Genomic DNA, 11,758 nt, shown 5'->3' with positions numbered 1-11,758 from the left:
AGCTTCAAAAACAGGAGATTTGCTTTAAACTCAAGTTGTGAGCTGCACTTTACAGACTGTCCCTAACTTCCGCTTTCTATCGGTCGGTTTCAAGGCCGCCCCCGACGCAAAAGACGTCTATGAACAGACTCTTTGAATGTTTAAGATTGGGTGACATACATGCGCTCTCTGTGAACGTCTAAAACATACGGAAACTTTTAACGTGAAATATTCGCGTATGTTTTCACATAAACGAATACTGAAGTAGAAGGAAACTAAACTTATTGAACTGCCCAAACAACATTTCCCGCAGAAACAGGGTATCGGGAGTAAACATGCAAAGCGTTAAAGCTCAGTGATACTATGTATAAAGCTTCACATCCTGCATTGTGGCTTTAAGAACTGGGCTTCCTTGAAACCGTCAAGCCCCATGTTAGCATGGTCAAACTGAAGAACTTCCAAACTGTTAGAATTAACTTTTTTAGACACCTTTATCGTTTGCGTATTTGAACAATTTGACCCGACGTGAAATGTTTCGTATGCTTCCCTGTTGTTTAAGACGTTTCTGTATATTGGTGCTCAGTATGCTCGTTTGCAGACAGGGAGTGGCAAAATATAAACACTTTTTTTTGTTGTTTTTTTGTCGTAACTCTTCCAGCTGATTTTATACTCCGCTTACGACACCGTGTCAGGATATAATGGACCATCCGCCGTCGATAATCACGCACATATCGAGGAACGAGGAGGAAAATGCGACTTGTCGCGAAGGTCAGTTTGGGAAAAGTTTTCGGAGCTGCGGATGACAATGTCAGCGGGGCGCTGAAGTGTCACTAATGTTAGACGTTTCTCCTTGATAACGCGTAATCTTCTCCAGACACAAACCATTATACCATTTGACCGACTTTGAGTGAGTTTGAATTTACCGTTGCTCCAGTGTAGGCCAGGCAAGCGGGGCAGCCGCTTCCAAGTTTTAGGTAAATAGAAAGTAGAAACAAGTGAATTTAAACAAGTCATAGAACCTGCGATAGAAGTGCGTAACGTCATATTGTTGAGCGGAGTTTTTAAGAGTTATAAGAATTCTACACCAGAAATAATATTTCTGTTCGAAGAGGGCGGGATCACAGCCACTATCACAATCCACTCTTCTGTTTTCAGACTAATGCTGAGCTGCATACGTTTATTTCTGGCTTCTGTAATCAAAAGTTCACACTGTAATCTCCCCAATGTCATTTAGGTTCACGTGGAGGCTTGAGAACAGGAAACGTTACTCAGTGCAGATGGATTAGCTGAGATATTAAACCCTCTTAGTAAACCTCAGTATATACTGATCAGCAATACCATTATGACCCCCTTCCTTACCTGTTGAGTATGAACTGTGGCATCTGCCCCAAGGCCGTAGCATCCTTTAAGTCATGCATGTTGCAAGGTGAACCCTCTACAGATGGGACTTTTTTGTCCAGCACAATTGGACTGAGATCTGAGGGAACTTGAATAAGTATCATCATGTAGAGCATCCAGACTTACTGTGGTCCTATGAGTCAGAGGAATTTAACTTTCTATCCTAAGATTAGTTTTCAACACTTTGTAATGTCACACAAGGAATCTTTGTGTGCATCATATTTGTCATGCACAAACTGTTACTTGAGATTACTCAGGAAACATATTGGTCCGATAAAGTTGTTCCATATACTGCAAGTGTTGCTGGAGTCTTGACCTTTCTATAATTTCTTTTCCTCCTCTTTGCACCTTAGTAGTAGATAAAGTTGCTCCAGGAATGCAATTTTTATTCAAACGTATACAAACAGTGCAATCTTTTCGTGAATTGTGACTGGATTGAACTTTTACCACTGCTAAAATTGAACCCTGTGGCTGTGGTTTGGGGCGGTGGTGTGGTGGTTAGCACTGATGCCTCACAGCAAGAAGGTTCCGGGTTCGAATCTACTGGGCCTTTCTGTGTGGAGTTCTCTCTGTGTCTGCGTGGGTTCTCTCCGGGTACTCCGGCTTCCTCCCAAAGACATGCTTGTAATTGGTGATACTAAATTGGCCGTAGGTGTTCATGTGAGTGTGAATGGTTGTCTGTCTCTCTGTGTTAGCCCTGCGATAGTCTGGCAACTTGTCCAGGGTGTACCCCGCCTCTTGCCCGATGACAGCTGAGATAGGCTCCCCCTGCTGAAAGAAGATAATTGTAATAGGGCCTGCTGCAGCAGCAGCCATCCCCAGCAGGATGCAGCCTGACACAGACACACACAAAAAACGGTTTAAGAACAACTCAAAAAACATGGAGAACATCACAAGATGTTGATGCCTCCCAGTTCACTACATCCCAAACTGTTTAAGGATCTGTGGGATGATCCACAGAGGCCACTCCCCTCAAGCCATAGGACCCAAATGCCCACCACAGGGCAACCTCAGAAGGCCCATGTCCATTCTCTGATGAGTCACAACTGTTTTAGAGGCACGAAGGAGAACTACATAATATTACAAAGATGGTCATAATGTTATTCCTGATCACACTAGAGTAGCAGTTACTGCATGAGATTGCAGAATACAGAAAAGTTAGAGCTTAGAGCTTAGAACAGAAGGGGAAATTCTCTAGACTGACAGGGACCATCTTTATCTGGACGGCCTATATGGTGATGATTATGCTTATTGAAAGAAAACCCTCAATACTGATACCTTAAATTGATAGTACTACCAGTTTCTTATTATGTGATGTTCCACTTGCATTTTTTAACATCATAGCTGATTGATCAATTTATTGATCTGGCTGGGTTTCATTTGTTCATTTGTGGAATACAAATGCATCGGAATGAGGATAAGCTTGATAGCACGTGGTGCAGAATTTGTAATTAAATCTTCAATTTGGTACACAGTCCTTGTATCGTGCAGATTAATCTAAATGAACCAGTTAATTCAAAATAACAAATTCACTCAATGATTTATCCACAAACAAACAGTGTAACAAATGGCTGCGTGCAAAGAAGCAGGATGAATATAAAGAAATTGATTCCCTAGCTGGGAATCTCCATGTAGCGTTTCTGCCTTTTGTAAGGCAGAGTCCAGTCACAAGGTGGCAGTATTATCTAGTTTACTAGAGAAGGCCAGATCCAGCCTGCTCTCAGACTACTTCCTCTTAACCAGGAGGTCATGATTCCAAAACTCGGCTACGGTCCAGAAGTGGGAGGCCAGAGAGAAAGTAAAGGGGCAGCTTCTCTTCACCCTTTCTTCAGTTTCGCAAGATGTCGCAGCCAATGGAAGTGTTACAAGCTCTTCGTTCAAAAATATCTTGCGCACTTTCTGCAACGTTGCAGCTAAGCAAACGCCATGTTACTTGTTGTTTTAATGTATGTTTTATTGGTGTATTTACCTGTAATATGTCACTTGTGCAGTATGCTTTTTTAAATATAATACTACTATTAATGTATTCTTTCCACACTACAAAGGAACATCATCTGTTCACTTTCTTTTGTCTTCGGATGTGAGATGGACTTTAAGGTGTTTTTTTTCAGATCCAAAAGGTTTAAACCTTGATCTAACCTGACCCAAGTCTAACTAGGTCACTGTTAACCTGCCATACCATTTACTTCTGGCAAGGTGTGAAGCAAGTTGTCAGATTGGGGGTGGGGCAGCTGTGGCTCAGTAGGTAGAGCGGGTTGTCCACGAACCAGAGGGTTAGCGGTTCGATCCCCGGAATGTGCCACATGCCGAAGTGTCCTTGAGCAAGACACTGAACCCCCAGTTGCTCCCACTGCGTGGCACTGGTGTGTGAATGTGTGAGTGCTTGTGTAAACGAATGGGTAGTACCCTGTAGTTCTGTGTCTGTGACTGTAAAAGCGCTTTGAGTGCCAAAAGGTAGAAAAGCGCTATATAAAAGCAAGGCCATTTACCATTTACCACTGTAACAGAATATCGGGTGTCAAAGTTAAAGAAAGTCAGTTGTGCGGGCCTCATTCTTTTTGTGTCTGGATAGGAATAGAAGCAGCCAAGCACACAGACATGCCTAGCCTCGGCATATAAACCTACTTTCAACTAAGTAGGCTAAACATTATGATGTGGCGCAAGGTCATTGCTGCATCAGTGTCTGAGCTTCTTGGACGGGGCAGTGTGTGGAATGTTGCAGTAGATTTGGCTCCTTTCTCATTTCTGTTACCTAATTATACTTGCTGGGCTGGTTAAACAAAGACAAGAGCAGCAAAAAAAGTGAACCCAAGAAGTCTGGCTGCACTTATTGCATGTGCAAACAATGATAAATGTGAAATATCCTGGGTTTGTAATGTCCGCACTCCCTTGAGAAATCTATTTGCTGCACAAGTCTACCGCAATACTTAATGACTTAATACTGGTCTCTGTGGTGGCCAATCCATGTGTGAAAATTATATCTCATGCTCCCTGAACCACTCTTTCACAATTTGAGCTCATTGAATCCTGGCATGTTCATCTTGGATTATACCTGTGCCATCAGAGAAGAATCACTTGATGGTATAACCTGGTCATTAAGGTAGTCAACTGACCTCATTCTTTGGGCACATAATGTTGCTGACCAACTGCAGCAACCCCAGATCATAGCACTGCCCCCACAGGCTTGTACAGTAGGCACTAGGCATGATGGGTGCATCACTTCATCTGCCTCTCTTCTTACCCTGATGCCCCCATCACTCTGGAACAGGGTAAATCTGGACTCATCAGACCTCATGACCTTCTTCCATTGCTCCAATCTTTATGCTCCATGGCAAACTGAAGCCTTTTTTTCCGTTTAGCCTCACTGATTAATGATTTTCTTAAGCCTACACAGCTGTTCATTCCCAGTCCCTTGAGTTCCCTTCGCATTGTACATGTGGAAATGCCCATACTTTCACCATTAAACATAGCCCTGAATTCTACTGTTGTTGTTTTTTTGATGAATTTGATTTCACCAGACGTTAAAAGTGATCGCCAGTCACGATCAATCAGGATTTTTTTCCGACCACATGTATTCCTCTAAGACAATGGTTCCCCACTATCCTTCCAGTTTTTAATAATGCATTGGACAGTTCTCAACCCAATTTTAGTAGCTTCTGCAATCTCCTTAGATGTTTTCTCTGCTTGATGCATGCCAGTGATTTGACCCTTCTCAAACAGACTCAAACATCTTTTCCACAGTTACGGGATGTGTCTTTCCACATGGTTGTTCAAGAAATAAGAACTTACTCGTTGCATCAGTTGGGGTTAAATAGCTTGTTGCCAGCAGAAAGATAATTGCCCATGCAGTAATTATCCAATAGGATTCTCACACCTATTGGCTTAGTTAAATCTAGGTGGGTTAGGGTTAGACTTCTTTATTGGCCAGGCAGTGTATTTAGTCATGTAGAGCATCCATTTTGTACAATGTAGGCAAATTATTGGATGTAGCTTGATAATACAAAATCTCAAAATCTCTCTACCGGTGGTACGATAAGGTGCATCAGTAAACCCTCTAGACCAGTGGTTCCCAAACTTTTCACAGCCCGTACCCCTTCAGACATTTGACCTCCAGCCATGTACCCCCTACTCTCACGCACTTGTAGCAGCTAGAAAAAGAAATGTCTGTGAGCCTGACTGGTGGTAGCAGTTGAGGTCTCTCTGGAACGGCAATCTATCCGTTTTAGCCATTTATCCATTTTTGCCGGTTAGCCGGGCAACCTAGTTTACCTCAGACTGATGAATTGACAGCTCAAATGACAGAAAGTTATCAGAATTGTTGACGACATAATTTAAAGACCCAATCAAAAACAAGATTTGCTCGTTTCTGGGGGGAAAATAACTGTAGCGAGTATAGCTATGTCATCAGGAGATTTGCACCAGCCCACCAATCACAGACATTTCAGGGAATTGGTGCCTTTCTTATTTAGGTGACCTAGCACTAGCTACATTAACAGCAAACTGATACATAGCTTCAAAGCCAGTTGTCCTACAGTCTAGCTATTAACATACTTGACTCACATGAAAAACAGTCTTTTGATTTTTCATTTAGCTAGAGAATCAGAAAATGAGAAAACAGGGCTGCGCGATTATGGCAAAAATCTTAATCATGATTATTTTGATTGATATTGTAATCACGATTATTAAATGCGAATAAATTTACCGTAAATGTTCATATAAAGCGCCCGGTTATTCCTTAAATCCATTGACATTTTACACAGTATTTTTTATTTTCACGGTAATACGGGACAAAGTGTGTCCTGTGACAGCTCAATACTAGACACGTAGGCCTACTTTTGTCTGTAAATACGGGATGATTCCGTTTTTCAAAGGACGGTTGGCAAGTAGCGTGACATATCTTGCACAATATCTTCGTTTGTTCCGAGTCAGACTCCTCGAAACCGAAGTGTTTCCACACCACAGATTTCGCTTTACCTTTCTTCCCGACCAAAGGCTGCCTTTCTGCCATCTTCTATCGTCTTCTTCTACACTTATTTTTTTCTGGCGGGGGCGGAGCGGTGCAGAGCGCACAGGTGGAGATGGAAGGGTTCGCTGCATTTACCACACAAGACATGGTGTGAGGCAGAATGATCTTTTTATTACGATTATCTTATTTTCATGATCGAGGGAAGCCAAAATTGAAATCGAAATTAATCGCCCAGCCCTATGAGAAAACAACCCGTTATCCGTTTTTTCAGTTTCAAAATGTAATCAGGCTGAGTTCAGAATCAACTCTTTGACTTACCCCCTACGTCACTCTGCGTACCCCTGGGGGTACAAGTACCCCAGATTGGGAATCACTGCTCTAGACCATAACCATACCAGCATAAGTTTAAGACATGCATGTGTCATCTGTGTTTTACACAGTGTTGGGCATGTTACTTTTAAAAAGTAATTAATTATAGTTATTAGTTACTTCTCCCAAAAAGTAACTGAGTTAGTAACTGAATTACTCCACTATAAAAGTAACTAGTTACCAGGGAAAGTAACTATTGTGTTACTTTTTAAAAAACAATATATATGTTTAAATTAGATTTTTTTCTGAGCTAATGTACTCTTCACGTGTACATTCTTGCCTTTTACCTCAATGAGGTTATAGTAGTGCCTATACTTCCACCTTGAAAACGGCAACTTTACCTCTGAATGCTCCAAACTCCATTGCTACCATCTTACCCTACCTTAGCCAATCATTATCACTTATGCAGCTACCGCCCCCACCCCACACCAACCAGAGGAAAAAAAACACCTATGCAGTTCTTGTGGCTGGCTGACAGTGCAAGTAGCGCAGCACATTTAACTGTCGGTAACAGTAACGGTGTTGTAATGGAGGACATAGTAATTAATTAGATTACTCGCTACTGAAAAAAATAACACCGTTAGTAACGCCGTTTATTTTAACGCCGTTATTCCCATCACTGGTTTTACAACAGTGATTTTGATGTTATTGATATGTGTCACATTGCATGAAGGAAGTGGTACACCCATGTCACGTTCTCACATTATTTTTAGCCATGTAGAGGAGGGGCTCAGCTGATTCACCACTTTGGTCCAGACTGAGGGGCACTTTACACGGAAACGATTGGAGGTGAAAAGCGCAAAACATTTTATCGGATGTCCTATATCGTTTAGATGGTGACGGCGTTTTTGGGGGTTGAAAACGCAAAAAAGTGAAACCACCCTCCAGAGTGGAAATCTTAAAAACGCTCCAGCCTCGCATCACCGTGCAAAGGGTGAATAACGCAAAACTGCGTTTCTCGTCGAATAGAAATTACGTGACAAGCATGCGACAGGACCGGAAAAACAAGTAAACAACATGTCGAGCTCCGCGATGGAGGTTCAACAGGCCCTAGCCGCAATAATTTGTATCCAAGTGGTTGTTTTGGTTAATGTATTTCGCGCGCAAAGCGTGGAAAAGTAGAAGAAAAGTAAATACCTCTACGCAGGCACTCTTGGGAGTGTTGCCACCTAGCCATCTGGCGGTATACTGCATCTATGTGTATGAAATTTCACACACTTTTGCGTTTCCGTTTGAACACAGAATTGTTTCAGAAACGCTCTTCTAAATGCGGAGTTAAAAGTGAAAACAAAACGCCACTTTTGCGCTTTTGGTTCAGATAGTTTCCGTGTAAAGGTAGCCTGAAATATTTCAACAGTTCTTGGATAGATTTCAGGGAAACCAAGTCTATACGGTCATGTTTCCCCTCTGGATGAATTGTAATGACTAGTGCTCCAGCACTATCACAATGTCAGCGTTTTAATCCAATACTATGGTTTCTGACTAACTTAGGGCTAGACGATTATTCATTGATTTGAGAACAAGCATTTATTGAACTTTTAACTCTGGTATTTCTTTTAATACGCTAAGTTTGAACTGAAAAACAAGAAAAATACAAATAAGTAAGAGAAAAATATATTGATAAAATTAATTAAATAATATGTAAAAAATAAAAAATAAACACTGTTCCAGACTGGAAGGCTTACATATGGCATCCGTTCCTTTCCTTTATGCCTGCGGGAGCACTGCGGTCAAGTGAGCTGTAGTTCGCGTGGGCCGGGCGGAGCGGAGTGCACGGGTGGAGGGGATGGAAGGGTTCGCTGCATTTATCACACAAGACTCGGCGTGCGGCAGAATGATCGTTTTATAACGATTATCGACGATTTCATGATTGAGGAAAGCCAAAATCAAAAACTCATTCCTGTCACTGGCAGCCATGCTCTGTTTTAGCATTACCATGGTGGCGTACTTTTCCAAGGTAAACATAAGCATTTTGTCTACATTTTGTCATTGTAAACCAGATTTTTAGCCTGGCGTAGTCAGGCTCAGTTCTTATCAGAATATAAAGTCTGGTACAAGCATGCAGAGCCATTTTGTTTTAAACAAATTTAGCTTAGATGACGTGTATGACTGGCATTACTTGTCCATCATCGCATAAATCCCACCCAAGCGATTCGATTGGACGGCAGATCTTTGCTGGAGCATAATCAGGTCCCGATGGAGAGACTCCATGCCAGCTTTCTACTTCAAACATTTGTAGACAGGGGTTGTTTGTCTGGCTTCCAGGCTAGCCGATGTTAGTGTTTTCTAGTTACATTCAGCTCACACATTGCACACCAGGCACCTTTTAACTTAAAACATTCTTGTGTCACATTTCTTTTTAGCAGATGCCCAATACAATTATTGTTTCCATTTAGTTGTCGTTTCACATGCATGTCCCATCAGCAATGCTCCTTTTAATAGTATCATTTATCATCCCTACAGAATATTATCTATCAGAAGACAGATTTTGTGGCTTGTCTTATATTGGACCTTGACTCATTCTGTCTCTGCAGCCTGGGATTATGTTTTTGTTGACATGCACAGTGTAGCCATGATCATTATTAAGCTTTGGGAATTATATGATGTTAGGGTACAGTGTCACTGTTTTAGTCCAGTTTTCTATGCAGGCATTGCACAGTAGGGGTTGTAATGGGTAGTATCGACTAGTGGATCTTACTGTTGTGCCATGACGCCTCCAAGGACAGGAGAAGAGCCCAGTGAGTCATTGCAGCAAACTAGCAGTAGTTCATCAAGTGGAAATACTTCACTTAAGATGAAGCCCATACTACCGTGACATGCAGAATATTTAAGTTAGTCCTGAAATATAACAAATGTACTATTGCAATATACACTCACTTGAAAAGGCATCCGCTAACGCCAACGACTAAGGTATCCGCTAACGACTATATAAATCGGCACGATTTATATAGGCTAAACATATATGCAACACACAGTATTGATAGACTCGTGTTTATGTTCAGTCCCGTTGTGTTCTGTTAGTTGATATTGTTGCTGTGGCTGTAGAGCATGTTTTTTTTTGTTTTTTTTGCCGAGTGAGAGCCACATATTAAAAGTGTTAGACTGAATGTGTTTGGTGTTGACGTGGGCTGCGGCCATCAGTAGCCTGTATTCAAGCTTCGGTAAACTTGGAGAAAGGCCACCATAGCTTATTTTATGTGATATGCTACAATATGTATTGAGGTCAAGAACATAGATTTCATTGTTGCGAAGCATTCATTTCTGCTTTGTTTTTATGTGTCGACATCAACTCGACTTTCACTACATACCATGTTAATCGATTTTAAAAAATTGGAAGTCGTTCAATCCCTATTGCACAGTGTAAACACAGAGCTAAGCCATTTCCTACTGTGGGTCGTAGGTGACACAACACTGTTGTCTGATGTGAGTATGCGACACTTTAGAATCCCATCACTGACTGCTCCCAGCAGCTGCTCCGCAAACCTTTAATCCTGGAACCAAGAGAGATATGTCCCAACAAGCATGCCCTGACCGTAATGGCCGTTCTCCAGTGGCGTCAACCACTTGCAGGCCCGGCTGAATGAAGCAGTCAACAGGCCAAAGCCATAGGGAATAACACTCGAAAGTAGGTCAGACTTGTTCTGGGATGTAGTTGAAACTGGACCAAACAGAGATGTTAATAAAGGTTACTATAAGCACTATTTGTGATTTTAGATTGTATATATGATATTTTATTGCATTAATTTAACTTCTGAGACATTTTGTTCTTACTGTTCAGTTGAATGTTAAAGCATTAAACAGTTTTTGCTTGAATAATCACATATGGTAGGTAATGAATGCTTCATTTTATTTTAATAAAAGATGAAACTAATAGCTCACCTTTAATGATAATAATATAATATATAATATATATATATATATAAATAATAAAATAATAATAATTCTTAATTGATTAATACAGCAGTTTTCTGCTGCTTATCTGGATCTAGCTCATATTAATTTAATTAATCCAGAATATCTATTACATTTTAATAAATAGAGAACATGTTTCATTTATTTGTTTGCATGGGCTTTAGGCTTGAAACTTTTACCATTTCCCTAAAAGAATGAAATCATTCACAGGGAGGCTGGAGCCTATCCCAGCTGTCATCGGGCAATTAACCTAACGAGCACGTCTTTGGACAGTATGAAATCAGGCTCAGCAAAATTTCCCAGAAGGCCAGTGTGATGGTATTGTTAACCTAATGTTTGACCTGTGAGTGAGCTTAGATTACTTCATGTTAGGGCTGCTCGATTATGGCAAAAATCCTAATCACGATTATTTTGATTGATATTGTTATCACGATTATTAAAGACGATTATTCATTGACTTGAGAACAAGCATTTATTGAACTTTTAACAACAGATTTAGTCTTGTCTGATGCTTTTGTAATCATGAATCTTGATTTATTTAGTTGTGGTGCATTTTGCAATAAGAACAAGCTGAGGAAGCGTCAGGCTTCAAATGTATTTTAAATTAATAATATCTTCTCATAACATGGGTTTTATCAGTGTGCTAAAATAGTCAACATAAATGATTTAGATCTTTACTTTCAATGCTTGTATTAATAAAGATTTTAGTGTATGAAATTATTTTAGGGGCACAGTGGCGTGGTAGGCATTGTAGCTCTGCAATGTATGTTTAAAAAGTTTAACACAAACAAACAAGTACTAAACAAATAAGTCATAATGGAACTTTTGACGTAATGATTTCTATAGTTACAAGTGAGCAGTGTTTGGCATTAATGAATGCTAAATGTGATTGCTTTGAATTCTTTGTATTTAAAACAGCAACTTTTTGGTGCTGAAATGAACAATTACGTTTTTATGCCATTGTCTTTATGCCATTGTCATTGTCTAATGTTACCTTACACATACAGGGTTATAGATGTTAAACGTAACAGATAGAAGAGCAATAACACGGTATCAGCCATTTCTTCAAGTTCAGGCATTGAAACCAGCATGGGAAATTAGCGGATTCAGTATGATCGCTGTAACTTTATCTTC

The 11,758-nt window shown here is 40.6% G+C and overlaps 1 protein-coding gene across 1 annotated transcript in view; it reads left to right on the top strand.

Annotated features, from left to right (window-relative positions):
- The first annotated feature begins 54 nt into the window (after positions 1 to 54).
- The window catches only part of LOC311487710 (carboxy-terminal domain RNA polymerase II polypeptide A small phosphatase 1-like), a 28,416-nt gene continuing 16,712 nt past the window's right edge, over positions 55 to 11,758 (top strand). Inside the window, exon 1 of the mRNA XM_084544068.1 lies at positions 55 to 747. Within this exon, the coding sequence (XP_084400194.1) occupies positions 678 to 747 (70 nt within the window). The 5' untranslated portion in view covers positions 55 to 677. The remainder of the gene's footprint in view (positions 748 to 11,758) is intronic.

The sequence above is a fragment of the Chelon labrosus genome, assembly GCF_963514085.1.
Source record: "Chelon labrosus genome assembly, chromosome: 5".
NCBI lineage: Eukaryota > Metazoa > Chordata > Actinopteri > Mugiliformes > Mugilidae > Chelon > Chelon labrosus.
The sequence above is the reverse complement of the archived record's forward strand: the minus strand, read 5'-3'. Positions and strand labels throughout refer to the sequence as shown.